The sequence below is a fragment of the Cyprinus carpio genome, chromosome A3 (assembly GCF_018340385.1).
Source record: "Cyprinus carpio isolate SPL01 chromosome A3, ASM1834038v1, whole genome shotgun sequence".
Taxonomy (NCBI): domain Eukaryota; kingdom Metazoa; phylum Chordata; class Actinopteri; order Cypriniformes; family Cyprinidae; genus Cyprinus; species Cyprinus carpio.
This window is the reverse complement of record NC_056574.1, coordinates 34538795-34563455: the sequence shown is the minus strand read 5'-3', so window position 1 is coordinate 34563455 and position 24661 is coordinate 34538795. Positions and strand designations below refer to the sequence as shown.

The following is a 24661-nucleotide window of genomic DNA, read 5'->3' as shown; positions in this document are numbered from 1 at the left end:
GAAGTAAAGCTCAGTTGAACTCAAGCAGTTCGCCTTCTTTAATGCCTTTATTGTATACAGTGAGATACTGAAACAAAGAGTAGCAGAGAAAACAGCTGTCTTGCCAGTAATACGGATCTGTTAACAGTAACTGTGCACAAGGACTGCTAACATCCTTTGATAGATAATACTGTTACTCATACATTTGTTTCCTTCCCTTTTAAATAATAGCTTTTTTTTACCTATATGTAATCTTTTTTTCCATTTTATGATGGGTTTCCAAAAATATCCAAAGCAGAAGCAGTCTTTAGCACGCAAGCTGTCCACTGCGGTCCACCGTCGTTCTCACAGTTCACATTAATTTAGGTCCCAGTGCGATACGGAGTGACATCTTTTGTCAAAAGCAATTGTACACATCTTGCCTGAATGCAGGAGGGAATTTCTTAGAAACATTTTTTATCAATTCTTCGATCCAAGAGTGTATGCTTTTACCCCATATATTTACGAGAATCATCTAAAATTTGAATAAATATACTTTATCTGTTTGCCATCCCTATAATGAATATGAACGTTTCCAAGGAAAATGCAGTCTTTCAAAGCATTAATGAAATTGATTTAGTAAAGAATGTAAAGGCGACTGTGAGCATGACCTTTCTTAAGTGGATTAAACCAAAAAAAAAAGCACATTCAAATAAAACAACACACACTTGGAGAAGATTTATGAAAAAACAACAGCTTGTGGGCAAAATGTAACCTTCATATCACACATCCATCATAAACAAACACTTCTGGTTTTGTTCCACTGTAGAGACGCTCTCAACAAGTACATCTGCATTCCAAAAAGTGGAACGGCTTAAAAACAGAGCGAATGTAACACGCACGCATTCTTGAGCTCCTTTTTATTCAGTGTCAGATAAATAATTTGCCATGATCGCAGCATTTGAATGAAACGTCCGTGACCAAGGCAGAACATAACTTACAGGGCACATATTTTGTAATGGGAGGGGAAAAATAATTCTGAATCGCAAGATAATGAGGTAAGGAGTTCATTTTTGTACATCTGTAGTGCTTCACCTACTGAAATGGCTATACCGCATATACTGCTCCCTTAAACCCAACTCATGTCCTTAGCATTCATACGACAAAACAGGTTTATGGCACATTAGCAAATCAAACCAAACAAATAAAGGGCTCTGCAAACCCAGAGATCAAAACAAGAAGAGATGAGCAGGTGTAAAGTCGAAGCACTAATACATCCGCCCGTGATTGAACTAAACTCGCCTCACACTCAAGTGAGCTCAGGCGGGAGTTAATTTTGGTATGAGGTCAGATTCAGAGACGCGTCCGTCAATATCTGAGCGTGTAACAGCGAGGCACAGCCTTGCAGGGTCCTGACCGGCAGTCCTGGAGTGTTCGCCTCATGAAGCGTGCGAGCAAAATTGTTCTTAATACTGTTCCCTTTCTCCTTTCCCTCTTTTGTAACAGTGCAGTGTCCCGACCAGCTCTCGGGCCGCTAGAGAGAATGTGGGAGTCCCGTTGTAGCCCCTCTGGTTGGACTGAGCGCCGGGTCCATTGTGTCGCTGCCCGCATTCTCCACCAGTTTCTTGTCTTTCCTCTCCACAATGGCAGGGGGCGCAATTGTGTGAAACTCTGCAAACTTAAATTAACTATATTCCAAAGTAAAGTAGTACTGGAAGCAGTCGCTGTGGATGCGCTCAGTCCTTTCCGGATGGGCCTGCTCCAACGTGTACTCCAACGGGATCCTTCGGGTTGAAACTCAAAGGTGCAACATAAAGACAGCACGGGATTAACAAAGCTCAGGTTTGGCGGAGGCACTCGTATGTAGTGTGTGCAGTAATCGTCTGTTTAGTTTAATGAGTTATTACCATATACCACCACCCCCTTTCGTTGGCCCTTCTCAATGAGTGCCGTCTCTTTCTGTCTAACTTTGAACACCCCAGCTGTCCCTCCTGGGAACGTTCCCTCAGCCAGGAAGACAGACTTTTCCCGCAAACAGCAGCCCCACTATTGTGAAGAAGATGGAGAGCACGAACAGTACATAAGAGGAGCCCACCACTGTGTTGTTGGGTAATTTGTACGGTTGTCCCCCTACTTCATTGATGTAGAATCCTATTGGGAATATGAGGGCGGCCATACAAAACAAGATCACTGAAAAAGAGAAAGAAAGAAAGCATTGCTAAATAGATGATACAGGAATTTACACACATACAATAATGAGGGGGAAAAAAAACAAGGTTGGATGATCAACAACAAAATTACAGGGTTAATCTAACAGTGGCAGAATCATTCATTTAAGCAGGTCCACAGAATAAATAATTATTCTACCAATATTTACAATTTTTAACCAACAGGGGGACCCAAAATCCTTAGGGCATGTTGATAAGATCACTGCAATTTTTCATTTACCAAAGCAGTCCCAAGATACAGTTAGCTCTGACCAACATATGGATTATTCATCACGATTTTAGTACCAGTATAAAATTAGAGGAGACAGGATATTAATGATTTTAGCATGTTTTATATTAAGTTTCCTAAAGACTCAATTCTTCAATGTTCCACCCTCATTTCATGAATTTGTAAGTATAAGAACATTATGATGAATGTTATTAAAAATACAGTGAAATTATCCAGTCCAAGATATAGAATCCCTTCCTGTGTCAGTGACCATACTGTTATCATCCCTGGTATTTCTGAAAGATGGTTGATTACTTTAATAGTCAAGCTCAAAATATTGATGAGAGCTGTTTCTCCTGCCCCCTCCTCCTCAGACTGGACTCTCAAGTGGGTTGCCAGATTGAGGACATGCAACAGGAATGAGCGCAATTAAAAATGTAAGCCGACGAGCCATACACTGCAAGTTTATGAGTTGATTTATCCATGTTTTAATAAGCTTTTAGATGGATGTCAAGGCTTTTAGGTCGGATAGAATCTGCGATCGCTCGCTGACTCAGTTCATTTTTTTGGCTTCCATGGCTGCAATATGCTGTGTTTTCCACCAACTGGCAACCCACGGTGTTGAAATATTACTGGGTAAATTCTCAGTGGGCAGAATCACGCAGAGAAAAAACGACATTCTGACACAGAACACAAATTTCAAAGTAGAATAATGGGCGGTAGCATTGTTTTTCTGAGAAATTAGTGAATTAGGTGTCGAGGAAGCATATGGTAAAAAGTTTGGCTGGGGTATATCATTCATGGTGACACTTTTGGAGAGGGGTTCAGTCTCAGTTCAGTTTTTCATCTTACAACATAACTCGTTGCAGCATTTTTACGTTCAGTATGGAGAGACAAACTGCTTGCTGCTGTAGGCTTTTAGCATCAGTTAGTACATGGTGTTACTCCTGACCAGATTTTTTTGTCCCTGTGGATTTTGTCGAAAATTTCACTTGTCCTCCAACATATTTTGGCTTAAAATTGGGATTTGGCAATCTTCAGATTGAACCTCACAACAGATGTGTCTGCAGTTATTTAAGAAACTGCTAAGTTGTGTTTTTATCCCTTCCTAGAATCATTGATGTCGATGAGTTCATCGTATACTAGATTATATACAGCATAGCTGTGATGAATCATTAAGCAAAGAGCCAAATTGTAGGTTTTCAAATGCATTTCTGTATCCATCAATCCAGAAATAGGTCTGCTAGCAACACAATTGATTCTGGTGTCAGGGCCGAAGCCCGTTTCTATTTCCTCTATCCATTCAATTATATTTGTTGTGCTCAAACCCCCCACTTTTTTATGGAACATATTCTCTTTTTTTTAACACCATGAACCAGAACGGCAAACTGGCATTTACCACAGCAGGAAGTGCCCTTTTTATGCTGTGCTGAGGGCATGACCTTTCGTCCCGCAGCCTAGTCCCCATTCATCTCCTTAACTCTCTCCTTTGTGTGTCTAAGAGCCGAGACCGATGAAAATGGTTTATGCAATAAATGTGCAAAGGCAGAAGCTCAATGCTGACACGCAGAGCCTCAGTCAGATCAGTGTACTTCTCTTAAGGCCGTCGTGTTTAATTGCAGAGCTGCATTCTGTTGAAAGATGCTATTATCTTGCTAATGGGCACCAAGATTGAGCCGAGACTGCACTCAGGCATCTATTAGCAGGGTCTGTTTTTATCTTGCTAAAAGCCTTTCTGCCAGGCTAACATGAACCCGTGCTGAGTGTTATCACTCTGGTCGGGTGGAGGTCTGTTTTAAATGAAACGGGCCAGAGGTTTGAAGGCTTGATGATTCAGAATAGATGTTCCAGGGGTTTGCTGTTGTCAACACGGTCCTTTGGTCTGCAATTACAAATAGCAAACAAAGATAGCAAATAAAAATTTTACCCACCACACATACATACATACATACATATATATATATATATATATATATATATATATATATACACATATATATATATATATATATACATATATATATATATATACACATATATATATATACATATATATATACATATATATATATATATATATATATATATATATATATATATATTTTTATTTATATATATATATATTTGTGTTTTAGGGGTTTATGCATTAATCGCGATTAGTTAAAAACAATCCATAACGCGTTTTTTTTTTTTTATCGCATTTCAGGTAAGCCGTTTTGTCCCTTTGACCAGCCCGTAGTCAGCCCCTTTGGTTTGTGAAGCGGTAAAAGGTGATGGATAGAAAAAGTACGACCGGATTATTAAACAACCTGTTTAACTTTAAAAAAAAATCAGACGGTTCCGTTGACAACACTAAGGTACAATGCAGCATTTGTTTCAAGGAGTTCAGCTACCATCGGAGCACGTCAAGTCTAAGTTACCACCTCCAGGCGAAACACCCCGGTGTTTCACCTGACGCCTCCCCGCCAAGCAAGCCGCAGCCCCGCCAAAGAACTATTCCTGAGTGCGGGCGTCGCAGCAGACCCTTGGATGAAAATAAGTTAACCACAGCAATCGCCAGATGGGTGGCAACTGATTGCAGACCAGTCAACATTGTTGAAGATTCGGGTCTCAGGGATGTAATCAGGTTGGCAAGTTCTGAACCGGCTTACACGTTACCATCGCGGGGAACAATTGTTGCTCGCATAGAGGAGCTTTATGAAGCTGAGAAACAATCTAAAATCAATCTCCTGCGAAATGCAAATGCTGTGGCATTAACCGGGGATCATTGGACGTCAGTAAGCAACCAGAATTATCTTGGAGTTACTGCACACCACATAGACGCTGACTGGAAGTTGCATTCGTTTGCTTTAGCGGTTTAAACACTCAGAAGAACGGCACTTTGCAGAAAAATGTGCCGAACAATTTTCTGAAGTTGCAGAGCAGTGGGAAATTGCGGGGAAGGTGACAACAATTGGCACCGACAGTGCCCGTAATATGACAGCAGCAGCAAGACTCCTGCCATATGAGCACATGCCGTGCGTTGCGCACAGTTTACAAAGATCGATCACAATGTCACTCCGTGACAGTGGTCTTGAGAATGTCTTGGCAAAATGCCGCAAATTGGTTGGACATTTTAAGCATAGTCCAGCAAATGCAGCTGAATTGCGAGCACAACAAGAGGAGTTGGGACAGCCACAGGAGCCCCTCGTCCAAGATGTTTCCACAAGGTGGAACTCCACTCTCAGCATGATCACCCGGCTTCTGAGAAACAAGGACGCTGTCAAGGCTACACTTGAACTCCATCAACAAAGAGGCACACCAGCCATGCTGACTAATGCAGAACTGGAGAAGATCGAAAAGCTTGAAACACTCCTTGAACCATGCAGGTAAATATTTTGAATTTGTTTTGTTGAAAATTAAAATGTGACTGATTTATTAGTCTCTCTTTAATCATTTAGTTATTGCTAAAATTAGATGCTGCTGCTTTTGTAGCTTTAAACATTGGTTATATGTATATGAAAAGCACTGTAAGATGAAGAGGAGGAAGGCCTACACACATGCTCTAAAAATTGAGTTTTTAGAATTTTATTTCACTGGAGCTTAACTTCATCCTTCTTTTTTTTTATTTTTTTTTTTTTATAACTGGTAATTGATTGAGCTTTATGTTTCTTGGCAGATATGTGACTGAGCTTTTGGGAGGAGAACAGTACATATCCTGCTCCGCGGTCCTGCCTGCACTGTGTCATTTGTTCCGGTTGATGACTGGTTCTGACGATGATCCAGGTTATGTGCTCCGGTTTAAAGCGGCCTTCACATCTGACCTATCAAAGCGAAAACAAAGCACCAATCTCCAGTGGTTGAAAGTGGCAACAGCGCTTGACCCCAGATTTAAGGATCTGAAATGCCTTCCCAGATCTGAAAGGGAGGAAGTCTGGAAGTTGATTAAAGAGGAGAGTGCCCAGCAACCCGAGCCTCGTAGAGAACCTGAGCCAGGTCCACCTAAAAAGAAGATGCACTTTCTGTTAGCTGCTGCATCAGATTCAGATGATGAAGAAGACCCAGCATCTGACACGTCTGTGGATCGGTACAGAGGTGAGCCCAGCATCTCCATTGATGACTGTCCATTGGAATGGTGGTCTGGACACGCAAGGGCCTACCCAACCTTGGCACCTCTAGCACAAAAATATCTGGCTACACCTGCAACAACGGTACCGTGTGAAAGACTGTTCTCACTCTCTGGTCACATTTTGCAAAAAAAAGAGAGCAGCACTGTCCACTGCTAATGTCACCAGACTGGTGTGTGTTAGCAATTGGGTTAAAGAAAAGAAATAGGAGAGACAACTTAGAACTCAGATAGTTCTGAATCCCATATCCAATCATGCACTATTTTTCATTTAATCTTACTGTCATTTGGACTTTTTTTTCATCCATGTTCAGCACAGGTTAATTACAAGGATGACATTCTTCATTTAAAACTAGAAAATGTTACAAATATCCCGCTGTGGCCGTCAATGTTTTAGACTGTTCTGTTTGTCATAAGCGAGTTAGAAATTTCCTACCAGTGTTACATATTACTTGATTGCTGTTATTTCCAGCTAGGAATTGTTTTGCTAATAATGTTATTGTTTATTTTTGAAGTAGCTTAAGAGAGTGGCCTGATAAATGTAATCTCTCAAAGTAAGCACTGCGTTACTTTATTCCTCCTAATATTTGGAAGTTGGTCTACATTGCACTTTTTTTTTTAATAAAAAAAGTTCAAAAAGGAAATTTTGTGTTCTTTTGATTCCCAATGAAAACGCTGGTAAGATATTCTACATTATGGGCTTAGAACTGCCTTGATATGCAAAATAACAGAATTTTACACGTGCAATTCAAACCGCGATTAATCGCAGTTAACTAAGAAGCTTCAGCGATTAATTGCGATTAAAAAAATTAATCGTTTGACAGCCCTAATATATATATATATATATATAGGAGAGAGAGAGAGAGAGAGAGAGAGAGGTTATTGATGTTGCATTGCTTCATATGGAGTTTTTTTGGCTGGCATAATGATGGAATAAAATTAGTAGTTCTACAGTATATACATATATATATTAAATTCTCTCACAATACAACTACTAATAATTTATTCCAACATTATGCCACCCAAAAAAAAACTCCAAACAAACCAATGCTACATCAATAACCTCAGAGCAAGCTATATTTTCCCTGAGTTATGAAAGCCGCCTCTGTTTTACTTTCTTTTTATTTAAACGCCAGTGTTGTCCAGCAGTGCATTCTGGCTAAGCCACAAGTCTGAGAAGACAGCAGCTAATATTTACATCTGTCCCCGCTGACGCACCATATGCTGAAGCCGACGCGAGCCAGAGCCACAGCTGCGGACATGACAGCAGACGTGGAGCCGTGAGCGTAACCTGGTCAAGCTGGGCGTGGAGTGAGGGGACACAGGGGGCTTGTGTTACTCACACAAAGCTGCTCTTTCAGGTTCGGTGGCTTGAGGCCAGTGGCAGCTTTAGCCCAGACACCTGTGTTAACCCCACCTGGAGAAAAACACTCATGCAATGGGCTTTAAATGGATTCGAAGCAGGCCGTCCAACACTACTTGAGGAGATGCTAGTGGAACCAAATGTAAAATACATAGTTCCGAAAGAAATGATGTGTGATATTGTTTGATTTGTCTCACCTTAAAATGTTGATTATTTTTGTCATTTTATCAAATTTTAAACATTTTTGCAACATCGTGGAAAAAAATAAACCTACCCATCTGAATTTTTTTTTAACCATTAGCACCATTAAAACATTTTCGATTTGTGGCATAGCAAACTTGTGCCATTTTGTGGTTGTTTATTTGTATTTTTATTCCTGTTGGTCTTCATCAGTAACCCCGGTGGTCGAGGTTGTGATCCCCGCTGGCGGCTGTTGCTCTTTTAAACGGTGTAACTACCGCCCACACACGGCGATAGAAAAAGACAACTGAGTCACCGAGGTTCAGACACGGTAAGCAGAACCTGGACAATTGGGACCATTTCTTTCCTGTTACCATGGCAACCATGCCACTACGTATGCAATGCTTGGCGAAATGACTTCTCCATTCAGCAGCATCTCTCTGCGAGTGCTGCCACCCATTAGACAACGGAAAAAGACTCTTTCATAATCGCACTGTACTTGGCTATTGTGACACACTACAGTGCCGATTATAGATTCTGGGCTTTTGATTACAAAACAGAAATGACAGCCATAATCAGGAGCTCTCTATTAAAAATAGCTTTTATTTGATACACTCAAGACTCTACACAAAACCTCAATCCTACGGCTTGTTCAGGAGAGGCATGCTGTAACATTTATAACTTTGTGTCTGCTTTCTCCCGCCAATGTTTTTTTTCTTCTTCTTTTTTTATATCTTGCATGCGATTAAACGGTGATAAAAACAATTTTATAGACTTTGAAGGAGCAACCTAAGCCAAATCTAGAATCTCACAGAGACTCGAGGAGGGATCGACTGAACAATATGCAACTAGACAGTTGACTCTCAACAACCATCACACAGCAATGCGCTAAAAAAGTAGAAAATCTTAGCAAATGTATAGCAACACCCAGCCAGTGCCAACAACACCCTAGTGCAACAACTCAGACACTTCAGTCGACACTAGAGGTGACATTACGTTAAGATGATGAATTTGCAGCATAGTTAACTATCGCTGCTTCTCATTTACCATAGATCCTGAGAGGAAGTCTTTAAAGAATACACAAAGGATGTGTAAACTAGCTTGAGGAATAGAGAAGAAAGTTAATAGTGTCTCCAGTGAGCGAACACAGCAGATGCTACGCACATGCTGGACAGACACACAACACCTCAGCAGCGCCATTCAAGCCCAAACCACACAGATCATCTATCTCACTGACTGCTTGTGCGCAGGACTTTAAATTGGTTGGTGTTACATATTCCCCACAGCTGGGAACCCACATCTCAATTGATGGGGTAAAACCAATATTTTCTCAAGCGCATGTGTAGCTCCAGCTGAGAAACAGTTATTTCTGTGAAATAATTGGCCTTCTATTTAAGTCGTTGCCAAAAAAAAAAAAAATTGTACACGTTTAGTTGCAAGTAACTCTAATCATCTCGCACAACGCGGTCATCTATTGTTTTAGCCATCTTAAGTAGATTATGCATGCAATTACAATGCATAATGCAATTACAGACAAAATGGGAAATTGAATTTAAAGTTGTTGTATGATATATTGAAAGCTAGCAGTTGAATTGGTAACTGCAGTCCAAATTCACAGTAATGAGTGTCGTTTCTCCCGCCCTCACCTCCTCCTCTAGAGTTGATGCTCACGCGGGTTGCCAGATTAATGACACACACAACAGGAACAAGCTCAACTGACAATGGAAGGTGACGAGCTGCAATCTGTAAGATGATGAGTTGATTAATCCGCATTGTAATATGCTTGTGGTCATAGAGCATTTTAGATGGATGGCGAGGCTTTTTAGGTTTGGGTAGAATCTATGATCTCTGGCTCAGTACATTTGTTCACTTCCATGGCTGCCACACGCTGTGTTTTCCACCAACTGGCAACCCTGGGTGTCGAAATACTACTGTGTAAACTGGCAGTGTGTGGAATCAGACAGATCAAAACAAAAACAGACATTCTGACACGGAACATAAATTCAAAAGTAGAATACAATCAGGAGAAACCAGTATGTGGACTTAGCATGCTTCTTAAATCTTATTTTTAATGCTTTAGTACAGTCCCCTTTAATTCTCATTATACCTAGTACAACAGATGTAGAAATATTTACTGTCAATGTCCATATTTATCATTATACATGACACATGCACAGACTTGTTTCATCATGCTCTGCGTATAGGTAAAAAAAAAAAAAAAGTGTAGGTTCTGCAGAATTTGAGAACAAATTCCCAGAATTCTGAGCAACATCACTGGTGCGCTGAAACTACACACTTCACCTTCACATCTCTGGTGGGCGGGTCAAAAAAGGCAAGAGGGAAAACAAAGATGAAATGCGTCACTCACTTCCTGTGAAGGCGATCCACCTTGCGTACTTTGTGGCTTCTCGACGCCAGTGCGAGGCCACCAGCAGGCCGCAGGTGACCGTGAGGGAGATGATACCCATGATGATAAAGAAGAGCGTGGTGACCCACTCTGGAGGGAGTCGTGGGGGGATGCAGGTTCGATCTCGTCCATGAATGGTCTGACATTGACGCACCAGCCCCACAGTAAGAGCCCCTGGAACCAAATACAACAACATCAATGACGTGTAAGTCCCATTCAACCCACAAAAACCTGAAGGGTGTTTTGCAGAATCTGCTCTTTATCAGGAATGGAGAAAAAAAAGACTCTTAATTAAGGCCTGGGTGTTTAGCTATGGACTAAACTACAGCCTGGCACACTGGAGACAACACAGCCATTGAGTATAAAGTTCAGAGCTTGTTTTCTGCAGGAAAACATGTTGCACCTGTCAGACACACAGTCCCTGAGGCTGTGCCGCTGTATTCAAGCACACGTTCAGACAAGAAAAAAGCATTTCAAGACTGACATTTACATTGATTTAAAATATATTTCACAGCTGAAATGTGCTGAATGCACATTGTTGTCTGGGCCAGGAACTGATATGAACAAAAGAATAATATCACTCCACTGTACCATTAAAATTTTAGGATGACAGTAGTTTTAGTGCCTGTTAACTTTAGTGCCTTACTTTAAACTCAGGTTCTGTCTTCACAGCCAGCTTATCCTTACAGCTGCTTTACAGTCAGATTACACACATGGCCACCCAAACAGATTAACCAGTGAGAGACTGTACGTTAACCTGTGGGGCTCAGTCACACAATCCAGTTAAGACCATACACAAGGTTTAATGAGTTACGACTATAAGTTGCGTTAAAAATAACCATTAGGCAACTGGATTTCTGCCATGGATCATTTTTATGTCATATACATTTGCTAATACAATTAATGATCAAGTTATTTTAGTGAATGAATGCATTAACTGCATTCCAAAAATTAACTGTTAAAAACATTAATAACATGTATAATGCTTCTCATTAATTACAGTGCAGCGAACAGGGCTTCATCCACAATCAACAACACACAAAGTCACAAGTTTTTGGTTGCAGTGTGAGCCAGTCTTAACACGTATGGTATGTTATTCATGCTTTAACAGTGTAAACTCAGGCCTATATCCTTTAAGTCACAGTCTATGTTTAGGGCTGCAATAGGCCAGACTTGGCAGAATACATTCATATAAGAATGATGAGCATGAGTTTGATGGAACAGGGAACAGGTACATTCTACTTATTCATTTGCAGATTTCGGAACTGCATTACTGTATAAAGTAACATCATCACTTTATGCAAAGTAGCATGTTACTTTTTGCATTATAAAGTGCTTTCCACCACCTGGAAGAGTGTGAAGGCTGTACACAAACCATATGCACTCTTCGCAGTGTCTGTATCACTTGAGTCACTTGATCAGAACTGCATCACACAGACTCAAACAAGCACCAAGACAGCCGAGAGACGGACCTCAGATAACGGATCACTGCTTAACATAAACCACCTTATTATACAAAAAAACAACACTGTTTTAAAGGCAATACTGATAAGCCGGTAATTATTTTCAACAAGACTCCACTGTTAAATACCTAACTTGATTGAAACGGAAGGAATTACACTATTCCTAATCTATTCTATTTTTGGGCAACATTAATGCACTTTTTGTGGCTGGGAAATGCCAACTTCAGTAAGTTTCGGACTCCTGATGTCCATTTCACGTGATGTGCTTGTGTATGCTTTCGCTTACATCCTTCTAAATACATACTACAATGAAAGATGGACTCAAATGTAAACACATTCATTGAATTGTTTTTGACACACAAAAGCTCACATTTTAAGGTCTCACTGCATTCAGCCTGACTGGGAGTTTTGTTTATGCCCACGCTGGCAGGCATTTTGGCCGTCTTAAAGTGCGTAGGATTCCTTTATCGAGCAAGAAAACAAGGGAGGCACTTAATCAGTTAAACAGAGTCATCACTGTTTGAGTTTACATCTGGTAGCAGTCACATTCTGCTGAGTTCTCCTCTGGAGTGACATACAACATTTGCATGATTTTGATATCTGTCAAGCACAATGGCATCCAGAGCTCTGTAGTGATGAGTGTGAGGGAACTTCAAATGCATCACTGAACCAGGGTTCACTTAGGGGAAGAATTCACATTACGCCCTGGAAAACAGGCAGTGGATTGTGGAGAATACACCAAGAAAACATCCTGGACATGGAAGAACTACGGAAATCCTGTCCTTTATTCCACGTACAGTCAGAATGATAACAGCTCTGCATCTCTCCCAGTTAAACAGATTTAGTTACAGTGACAAAACATGGCCCGTTAGTGAGTTTACTGTACCAAAATGTCCGAAATACTAGTGGGATGTCACAATTCTCAATACCAATTTAGACACCACGGTAAAAACTAACAACGCAAGCAGAAATACCATTGTTATGAATATCTGTACGGCTCTGATAGTGTATCAAAAAATGTGATGTTTCACTGGAAATATGTGCTTAAACAATATTCAAAAGCAGCCACACACAGGACAAGTTGTTGATAGGAGAGCTGGTACTACATACTAGCTCTATTAAAGACTGCTACAGTTACATCTTATTTTATTATCGACTAAAGAACCTAAGAACCTTTGACATCCCTACAGCTGCGGTCACATTTATCCAGATATGGTGAAATTCTGTGGGCAAAATCAAGCCATCTGAACAGGAATCCATGCGATTAGGAACTTCATGTGAGCGAACAACTTCATCTGATTCAAGTTTGTTGAACTTTTAAAAAGTAGGTCTACATTTACCGCATTTACCAATATAAAGCTGTTTGGTTTGGAATTGACCCCTGAAGGCACGTTCACACAAAGATGAATATTCGATGCGATAAACACTTTAATTTGAATGATCGGCAATTATTTCATTTTGTTCAGATTGACATTTTCATTTTTTACAGAAACATGTTCTGATCTCTTTCCCATGCTCAGAGCTACTGTCATTACAGCAAACTACAACTTACAAACTGAGTATTTTTTTATGCAACAATGAACAGCAGAGGAAAAATCCTTGTATTTGCAGTTATCTGATAAACACTATAGCGAATACAAATATCTAAACAGTTGTTTGAAAACATGTAGCTAAATACTGTTATGCTGCTGTGCTTTGGAGTAAATGCTGCATTTCTGCTTTTCTTTAAGTGCCACCTTCTGTCAGGGGAAGAAACTGCATGTTTGTTAAGCCAGTGTGCAGTTTTTTAAGCATTTGGTCTAAACAGACAAACTGCATGCTAAAAATCGTATTGAGTTTAAGCTCTGTTACCAAAAACCAATAAGCTTCTGCAAGAACCAATAGGTTGCGCTTCTGTTTATGTTTGCTGATCAGTGTTTATATGTGAACAAAGTCTAAATTAAATCTGTTCAGCATATAAAGCGACCATGCCTCTTCAGAAAACTTGGATTGAACTGCTCAATTCATGTGGATTTAATTCTCTTCACGAATGTTTTGAAGCATCAGAGTTTTGGGTAAATAGACTTTCAATGGAGGGTCTGAAATCTCTCAGATTTGATTAAATATATCTTTATTTATGTTCTGAAGATTAATTCATTTCTTATGGGTTTGGAACAACACGAGAGCGAGTAAACGATGACAGAATTTTCTAATTATAGCCATCGGATTTGGCTTTTTTTTTTACCAAAATATATAGTTCAGAGTATACAGCATAGCACTATGAATTCAATTAGTTCAGTAACCAGATGTATTCATTTTGCTTCAGGCAAAATAGGTTCATCTGCATTACAAGCTCTAGAGGATTTTCACAATTTATATAGCAAGAAAGCTGATTTATGTTTGGCTTTATCACCATGAGCTGTTAAATGGTTGCAAATGTAAAACAGATCTTCGAGTTTAAGACCAAGTTTGATGATGGGAAAGAAGCATTTTGTCTTGGTGGGAAGAAAGCCTTTAAAGGGCTTGATAAAGACTAGTGTCTGCATCCGGTAAACATTTCCCTCATCACCCACCAATTCCCTGCTGATTCACAACTTCAACGTCTAATTCCATCATTACAACCAGCTGGCACGCTACGGTACACTAAAAAGACAGACAGCACTGACTCAATCGCACCCACAACTGCAGTTTAGACACTCGCAATCACAGGGCACAATCTCACGGAGTCCTTTCCCAAAAACACATGTGCACACAAAAAGAGCATCATTTAGAACAACACATCTGGATAAATAAACGGGGAACAAGTCAGAGCACTTGGGGCTCATGCCAAATTCCCAAGAAGCCTTCGCTGGAAACTAGAAATACACTTTTCAGCAGAACGTGTTAGTGAGTCAAACTTTTGTTTGTGATTATCAAGAAACACGTGCCCTATCTATCTGAAATCAAATTCGGTAAATATGGTCATGGCTTTTTAAGTAAAGCACTTAAATTAAATGAATTTTCAGGTTTCGATACAAATTCAACCAACTATCCCACTCTCCACCACAGAAAACCATTTGGACCTGACCCTCAGTTCTTTCCTTAAAATAAATTACTTCAAACAGAAACAAACTTTCTAGCTGGCTTAATATCAGAAATGTCAAAGTCATATTTATACTCACAGCTAGTCTCTCTTTGACTGAATGCTCTCTGCCGATTGCACAAGGGGTCAAATGTACTTTTTGGCAAAAATATATGCAGTATGGAGTCTTTAAGTAATGCTTTAAGTAACTACTTCTTTCAAACAGCAGGCATCCTCCTCCGAAAGCAAGATAACATGACCGCATTTCACTTTGTCTGCATTCTCTGGGGCACAAGTAATTATGTACAAAAAAAAGGCCCACCGTGGCTTGTTCCAGTGCAACAAATGACCATTTTCTTAGTGTTAATTGTCACCAGTTTATCAGGAAGTGACGATTTTGTTTGCTTCGTCTCGCTGGATGGAAACAGTGCTTTTTTTGCAGATGTTCCAATTTCGCACACAAGTTAAATTTGCAACTCTGGATGGAAACATAGCTAGTGACTAAGTCAAGTTGTACTTACAAGTGAAAAAACACAAGTTGCTGTGTTGTGACGACATAAGGGGCATGTCGATTCGAAAGATGGCAGAAACACTGATCTATAAATACACAATGAGCTTCATTCATGAAACAAGCAGAGTGATTTTTTGTGTAAATCATTCATAAAGCTCTGACACAAAAAAATTTTAATTCATGAAAATGTTCGTATTTTCAAAATGTTACTTGGCACACAAAATTTGCACCTGCTCAATATATACATTATATCTATAATCCAATTAAAAAAATAAAAATCAACTATGCCACTGGTGAAGACGCTATGACGGAGGGGTTTCTCTCACAATAAGTGGGCACTGTTTGCATTTCGCTGGGAGATAAATCAGTAAACACTCGTAACCTTTAAAAAAACTCCATTTCAACAGCGGCTTGACACGTTTAGACACTCTGGACCACTCTCCTGTTCACAGCCTGTGCGTGAAACAACAGGAAATGGAGCAAATGCATCTGCTTCCTGAGCATTGCTGTTCTCTCATTAGTGCAGGCCGAGCAGCTCTGGAGATCTGGAGCGCTAGATGAGTCAAACAACCTCTGAACCCTAGTGGGTGGAGAGAGGAGGCCGTATGCGGCGCTACAGGCTTGTTCTTTTTTAACGCACTGAATTCTCTCAGATGCATACAGATAAATACGCATCCTGTGCCCGCGATGAACCCTCAGTAAACACAAGGAAAATGTATTCACTGCTGGAAGCATTACAAGATTTTACCAAAACAAAACTTGGAAAAAAAAATAAAAAAAATAAAAAGGTGAATAAAGAAAGAATTTGATCATTCAAGCTGTTTAATGGCACTCAGTAGGTGTTGCATGCATCAGACCAAAAGACGTGAAATAAAAAGCGCCCTTCGATTAAAAAAAAAAAAGTGTCACATGGCTCCAGGGGGTGAACAAAGGCCTCCTGTAGCGAATCGATGCATTTTTGTAAGAAAAATATCCATATTCGAAACGTAATAACCACTTGAATCTAGCTTGTGCTCACTGTTGTAAAATAAGCAGTTCCCGGAGAATTACATATTTTACGCGTGTATGTAATTTTCATTTTTGGGTGAACTAACCCTTTAACAGTTGATGACAAACTACACACCACAAAAAAAAGACAACATGGACAAACTGTTTTGACACCTCCTCTAGGAGAGATGATCGCTTCACGTGTCGCTTGAACTGAGGCACTACAGTGATCTGTCTCGAACACTTAAACAGCCACAAAATGGGATTTACTGTTTGAATTTCTAAAGAAAAAAAAAATTGAAAGCTGAGACTTTGTTTTATACCAAAAGTAGCCTGCTCTGTCTTTTCTGTCTGCGTGAGAACATGATGTGTGACATGAGAGTGCCATGGCTTGTCGTACATAGCAAAAGTAACTAAGGGGGGTGGGTCTTTGCGAAGGGTCAACTGCTGTATGTAGGTGTTGTGTTGGTGGTTGTAAATTTCTTTTAAATTTCTTTAATTGGTTTCTCGTCTGTTTTTCGTGTGAGCATGCAGTTCATACAGTGCCATGTGTATTAGTGTTTGTGCTCTAAAGAACGACTAAAGAGCGCTGAGCACTGCAGCCGATCACAGACATGTCTGTTGAGCGGGCTAAAATGTTAATATCATAACACCACTAACCATGAAACAATAAAAATGCAAGACATGACTAGATTAGATCATAAAACGTTGGTTAAAAGTATAATTCACCATCAGTTAGCTGGTCCCTATTGACTTGCATAAGGTTTTTTTTTTTTAACTATGGGGACCGGCAAGTGCAGGTGAACTATCCCTTTAAGAGTACAGAGTAAAGTTAGTATTGGTCAATATTTTTCAAGGGTAATGCAAAACTAGTGCATTAAGTATTTTTAGTTTTTTAAATTGTCATTTCAAAATATAGGTATACATCTCAAAGGCTTTCATCTACATGTGAAATAAAATTGTATTATCAATTTATCAATAACATATACCACTAGTAATAAATTATAAAGGAGGAACATTAAATAAGGAAATAAATACAGTCAATCTTGGAGCAGCAAGACCCTAGAACTGCTCACTGCAGGTTGATCGAAGTCATCGAGATGGGCTTATTTTCTCAAGCAGCCATGAGTCAGTGGCGTAAACCGACCGGCCTCATCACTTTTCAAGAGGTCTGTCTCTCTCAGTCACTTCTTAATCCTTTCATGTGTTCGGATAAGCATTGCTGAGAGCACGTCAGTCCTTTTCATAATATCCTTTCCTAAGAGCTCCTCAGTATGTAGCTCATTGAATCACAATCAATGGGACAAAATAACCAGGCTCACATGGAATCCCGTGCCTTAAAGGGATAGTTCACCTAAAAATGAAGATTCTGTCATTAATTACTCACGCACAAGTCATTCCAAACCCGTAAGACCTTCGTTCATCTTCAGAACACAAATTAAGATATTTTTGATGCATTCCGAGAGCTCTTTGATCCTTCCATAGATACAAAGGGTACTACCACGATCAATGTCCAGAAATGTAGTAAGGACTTCAACGTCATGTAAACAACGCATGCGCGTGCTGTCGCATGTCCTTGATGACGTAAGCAGCAGCACAATGCGCATGCGTTGTTTACATGAAGCGGAAGTGCACGTATCCATCATGATACTCTCCAAAATGGAGGCTAGCCACAGCAGACAGGATGAGAAGAAGAATTGTTGAACAAAGTAGCTATTTTTGTTTTCTTTGCACACAAAAATATTCTTGTAGCTACGTAAAATTACGGCTGAACTACTGATGTCACATGGACTATTTTACTGATGTCTTTACTACGTTTCTGGACTTTGATCATGGTAGTACCCTTGCTGTCTATGGGAGGGTCAAAGAGCTCTCAGAATGCATCAAAAGTATCTTAATTTGTGTTCCGAAGATGAACGAAGGTCTTACGGGTTTGGAACGACTTGAGCATGAGTAATTAATGACAGAATCTTCATTTTTGAGTGAACTAACCCTTTAAGAAAGCGCCATGGGTTTTCACAGAACCGGAACGGCAGGCATTCACAAAAATCTACTAATGGACTGCCCCTTTCACATCCCTGTTTATGAAATATTTGGTCTAATTTGATTATGTTCTAAGCTTCCAATAAAAGCAGGGCTCAGCAATAAGAAAGTGAGAGAGGTTTGGGCTTAAATGAAACTCTTACTTGTCCAGTCATTCTAATGCTGCATTTATGCTGTCGATTCAGCAGAAGGCATCACTGCATGCATGTAGTTTCTGCTGAGCGAAGAGGGCCAAAAGAGTGAAAATGGGCAACAGCTGAACTGACTGGAAGAGAATGGAAATGAACGAAAGGGTCCTGAGATGCACAGCATCTAAATATTGTGTAATAATAAAAAAAAAAAAAAAATATTATATATATATATATATATATATATATTATATATATATATATAAATAAAAGTTGTACAACATGTATTTTTCCATATTGCACAGAAACACGCCCTTAAAATTGCTGTTATCATGACATCCAGTGTGCTATATTGTTTTGAATTATTTTTCTTGGGTAATTGCACTTTTCCAAGTCTAAATACAGGTTTTCAACTGATTTATTGTTTTAATCATTAAATTAAGTAACTTTGGTCCTCCATTCAGTACTTTATGTGATACCTTTGCATAGATAGCAGGAAGAACAGGTTCATGTCATGCATTTGTAAAAATAATGCATGTCAAGAGACCTATATGGAATTTTAAATAATATAATAATGTAGTTAAAAGTGTCACATGGTACATTCGCTCATCAATTCTTAATGTTGAGCCCTGAAACATTCAGTCATCTCAGATTTGTCCCTCAAAATCAGCTCAGAGGAAAAGTCTGAAACCATCCTCCGGTTTAAAACATGCTTTGATATTTTGTTCTTGAGTCAGAATTCTGCATGAGCAAGTGCTTCAGAAACAGTGGGAGGAAGTGGCATTTCTAGTTGGGCGCTTGTTTTTCTGCAAACAGAAACAGGACTGTTAAAAATGCCGTCGACACCTCTAAAACAAGCTCCAAACAATCAGCTCCCTGCCTGGAGAGTGAAATGAGAACTGTATGCTGCCACACGGAGAAAGGAATTAATCATTCCTCTCACTCCAAGTGTTTCTCTGGGAATAAAAGGCTCGGAAGGCTTTTTTTTCATTTTGTAAATGTCACGACCACCAACTCATGTTTTGTCCCTGCGAGCTCTTGGGTTCTCAGTCACGGGTTGATTCTGAAGGTCTCTGCTGCATAATTTCCCATCTCTGCCGTGACTCCTGCCTGTGAACTGTAGTTTCCTTTTAAAAGTGTACAAACACAAACCTACCATCCTTACAGCGGTCTCACTGGCACCGCAGATGTGAATCGGAGCAGTAAATGCCAATCCAAAAAGATCTCCTTTTTTCAGCTAGGGTTCGAGGGGACAGACTGGGCGTCTGTCTGGATGGCAAACAGCATAATGAGTCTGAGATGAGAGCAATGGGGAAATGAGCTTTAAAGGGGTCATGAACTGCCTTTTTTACTATTTTGTACTGAGGTCTACGTATAACGTTATCAAGATTTCTACAGATTTCTACAGATTTCTACCCCCCCCCCCCCCAAAAAAAAAAAAAAACACGCCCACTCTTACGGGAAGAATAAGGTGGATAATTAATATCTATTTTCTGTCCTGTTTTGCCTCCCCTCATCAGAAGCCTGTGTCTGAATATGCACGGTGGATCCCAGTCTTCACTGCACACCAGATGTCTCAACTGACAGACTGTGATCACATCACCTGATTTTGATGTAAATGTGTAAACAAGACTGGTGTGAAGAATCATCTGAACTCAACAACAAAACATAACCGAACTGTTTGCTAAAGGTATCTGCTGGCAAATTATGATGGCTGGACAGAAAAATGAATACGTGGTCAGAAACAACTGTACAAATACAAAACTACAAAAATGCAAATAAATAAACAGCTGAGCAGTCAAAACAAAGCAACAACGGCTACTGCCAACAAAAGCAGTGAATCTGATGCATGTTTTCTACATTTTTTAATAAACTTTTGGACATCTAAATGACTTTACTGTTGTTTTTCCACCCTGCTGATGTTGTAAATGTGAAATCCAGGGGAATTTAAAAGGCAAGCATTTTCTAAGTCTCTGCAGGTTGACTCATTAAAAAGGCTCCAGATGCTAAAGGTTAAACATTTTACTTAAAAATAAAAAAATCCTTCACATTTCTTACTAATATGCAAGTGGTGCTTGTCTGTGGAAATCTTGCTTCAAACATGTCAGGGTGTTTCCAAGCTGTTACTGTGGTGTTCTGAGAGTTTTATGCTTTTGTCCCTCCTTCAAAGCCAGCACTTTTACTACGCTCTTTTGTGTCTACCAGGCGAAATTTGTTTCAAGTCTATTCGTTTGCGACAAGCACCGATATTTGAGGGATCAAAGATTTAAGGGACTCACTCTCAGGCCATGCAAAATGTAGACGAGTTTGTTTCTTCATTAAAAGAGGTTTGGAGAAATCCAACATTCCATCACTTGCTCAGCAAAGGAACCTCTGCAGTGAATGGGTGCCGTCAGAATCAAAGTCCAAACAGTGATCAGTGCAGTGATCTGTTTACACGTCACATTACAGTATCGGTACGGCTTGCTTGGAAACCTCAACCAAGGTGGTACTGTTTAAGCGAGCCGTACCGTGCAGTGTTAAAGCAGCAGAAAGTGAGCCGTGCCGTGGAAAAGCGCCATTAGAGTCTGGAGTTTATTTGATTCAACTACACCAATAATGAGCATAATATCAGCAAACAAAAAAGACTGAGAGAACTGAGAGAATGTGTCTGTGTACCCATCAAAATAGTGAAAAATAAACAATTAATGACAGAAAACAAAAACAACAACAAAATTCAATGCAAACATTTAATCAAAACGTCCAAAAGTAGATCAAAGACACGATTTCTCCGAAAGAGCCTAAACAATGTCTCATCAGCCAATTATTCCGCCTCATTCTGGTCATAAACCACATCAAAGAGAGGGCAGGGACTCTACAAACACTTTAATGATTTTACCATTCACAGGAAGGAAACAATCTGACAATGGCTCACAAAGAAGCACATTCAGCTGACTGAATTGCATGCAGCCACGCACTTAACAATGAACTCTGAATTCTTCAGAACAATCGTACACACAAACAAACAATGTATTATGAGGGCTTCCCAATCGACTTCACTAGTTACCAGAGTTTGAAAGATCTTTCAGTGTGTGTGTTATCAATCATCCACTTTCATAACTCATTTTATAACAGTGCAAAAATGGACTAAGATGACAGTGTTATGTAACTTTTATTTTGAATTCTATAATGAGAAATACCACTGAGAACGAGAACTACCAAAAAAAAAAAACCTCATATATACAGCATACTGTAATGTATTTACTGCATATAAATGATATAATATAAAGTGTGTGTGTGCATCAAAACGTTTTTATTTCCCTACAGACTTTACTAAAGAGTGTGATCCATCATCCGTTTTTTTAATAACTTTTTAGTATAAAAAGGACTGTAAAATGCCAGAGTGTTGTGTAACTCTAATTTTGAAATCTATAATGAAAATGACCACTGAGAACTGAGAAACGGACACTGGATACATTACATAAATGATCATTTGGTGTGCAATGTGCTAACCTGTCATTTAAATATCATCATATAACGCAATGGATCTTAATGTTGCTAAACTGATTCATTCACTATATGAAAAAACATTTTTATTTAATTTTTAAAATGATATTCACCTATAACTCCTCACCGCTGGTTTCATAAGCATGGAACAACAATGCCTCCTCCAGACAATAAGAAAGCCTCAGACAAGTGGCCTGAATGAAGTCAATAAGAAGCATGTGCTAAAACTCTTTTGCTGGATGGCTGAAAATGACACAAAGGAATATGTACACATGGCTGCTTGTTTTAGCACCTGATTCACCGCTGGAGCACGTAAGACATGTACGAAAACAACACAAGGCCAGCGATTCTTGCTGAATTGAGTGGATTGTACTTGAACCCGTGTTGACCCACTTACTAAGCAGTCATGCATGCTGAACAAAGAGCAGCTGTTTATCAACAGACTGCCTGCACACGGACGTCTGAAGACACTGTCATGATTAATAACGGTGCAAGAGCCACATAAAACTGCTAAATAACCAAAACACGGCATGGACATGGAGTCATGTGCTTCATTTATTTAAAGATGTCAAATTGGACTGAAAGTGATGTCAGTGCTCAGATGACTGTGATGTGGTTAAACATTACAAAATAATCATGATGCAGTTTTTGACTGCAATGCTTGATCCCTGGATAATGATTTCTAATATGATTTTACAGTGAATTTACTCACAAAATTATTTTTTTTAAAGTCTAATAATGTTTAATAGCTGAGCTTAAATGAACAAAAGAATTTTTACATTTTATATTTTAATGATATTAAAATGTTTCATATTTCACTACATGAACCATTTGTGAGCTAAAAACTGACAAATATTTACTACAGACGGTTCTATATTGTAACAATAGAGTATTTTTAGTATTAAAGGCCTGAAAATGAAACTTTAAATCAGTGAGCGACAGTAAATATTGATATAGTAATGATTTTCAGCTCAGTGGTTTATGTCTATATATACATATAATCATATTTGTATGCACAAGAATCAAAGCTTTATGAGGCATCTAAATGCACGTGAACTATTGATCTGTTCAGCATTAAATACACATGCTTCTTAAGTACATTGATGCAAGTTATTATAAAGAGCAGATGAGGGACAAAGCAGAACTTCGGACATGAAAGCAGTGCCTGCAGTTCCCACACCTGAAGACATCATAACTCAGAGTTACTGCTCTCATCTCTCACCTGCTGACTCGCCAGTGTTGATCCAGTCTGGATTGGCTATGCTCGCTATGGCGAAGATATCCGCGGCCAGAAAGAGACATCCTGAAATAATGGTGAGTTTATCCATCTCAGGAGAGCTGGACTGTGACAGAGACGCGTGAAGAACTGAGCTAATGTCTCCGCAGCGGTCAGTAAACAGCACGGTCCCTGCTCGGGTGCGACTGCATAATATAGCGAGATATGATACGGTTAGAAGTCCAGCAGCCCTGGAGAGAGAAACGAGCTCATCAGAGACCAGGATCTGTGCCTGATCTTCCTCCTAGTGAGAGCTCAGGGCTGAAGCTCCATCATCCTCCTCCTCCTCACACGGTGACTGCGCTCTTCTTCTCTTAACGTCGCTAGCTAGCTAGCAGGCTACAGATCCTCGCGGTTTGTTTGCCATCCGGAGGGCCTGCTGCCACTCGACGTCCACATATCCATCTCCAAGAAGCTCTCGACTGCGGGAATTAAACAGATAACGCGGTGAGACAACGAGTTAGAGTCGTACGGGGCCGTTTAGATCGACGGTGCTACGGTCCATCTCTCTCCTCAGCTGCACGCGAGCATAACACCGCCGCATCATCCTCATCCTCAAAAACCCGCGCGCGAGTGCAGTGCAAGGTCGTTAAGCTCGTGTATGTGGAAAGAAACGACTGGAAGACGCAGCGGAAGCGTGAGAAACAGCGGCGCAAATGCAGCTCTCGCGTCGTTCCCGATGACATAAAGCGAAAACCCCCCACGCAGCGTCTCTCGTCAGACACAACAGGCCTGCGGGATCACGCTCTCTCGTTATCGCGAGACTTCCGGCGGTTAAAGGGGGTCTGTGATGCGTGTGGGCATCATAAACATCCATTACCCGCTTAATGCACGCAGTCTTTTCAAGATGCATCGGGGAACAATATATGCGTTCTGTAATGTAGAAAAACGGGATCATAACGTATTTATTGTATGAATGAGCAGTGGGAGCCAAAAGCCTGAGATCACAATGAAAAAGCGTTTATTTATAATACGTAGTATTATTTTTAAATCAAATACAAAATGTGCAATTACTATTTAAGAGCATGACTATTTGAAATAACTTTAGTTCATGTTAATTCACAGTGCGTTAACTAATGTTTACATGTAACTAATGTATAATGCATTAGTAAATGTTGAAATTAACATTAAATGCTGTGGAAGTATTGTTCATTCTTAGTTCATGTTAACTAAAATGTGGTTAACTAATGTTAACTAATGAACCTTATTGTAAAGTGTTACCAAAAGACAAAGATGGAAATTGAAAAATGTTTTTCTAATGTATGAAATACAATAATT

General features: G+C 39.7%; 2 protein-coding genes across 3 annotated transcripts; one reads left to right on the top strand and one right to left on the bottom strand.

Annotated features, from left to right (window-relative positions):
* Positions 1–28: 28 nt before the first annotated feature.
* On the bottom strand, positions 29–24217 carry mosmoa (modulator of smoothened a). 2 transcript variants are annotated; one of them, XM_042731509.1, is made up of 4 exons: positions 23330–24217; positions 10411–10623; positions 4149–4276; positions 2014–2148 (listed from the first exon to the last, which is right to left on the bottom strand). In XM_042731509.1, exons 1-3 carry the CDS (start codon positions 23433–23435, stop codon positions 4164–4166), a joined length of 432 nt encoding a protein of 143 aa, XP_042587443.1. In that variant the 5' UTR covers positions 23436–24217; the 3' UTR covers positions 2014–2148; positions 4149–4163. The 2 variants fall into 2 exon arrangements, with proteins under 2 accessions (XP_042587433.1, XP_042587443.1); XM_042731499.1 differs by lacking the exon at positions 4149–4276 and having other exon boundaries at positions 29–2148; positions 23330–24177.
* LOC109062593 (E3 SUMO-protein ligase ZBED1-like) lies at positions 5258–7335 on the top strand. The gene is made up of 2 exons (XM_042731487.1): positions 5258–5762; positions 6053–7335. Exons 1-2 carry the CDS (start codon positions 5371–5373, stop codon positions 6657–6659), a joined length of 999 nt encoding a protein of 332 aa, XP_042587421.1. The 5' UTR covers positions 5258–5370; the 3' UTR covers positions 6660–7335.
* Positions 24218–24661: the final 444 nt, after the last annotated feature.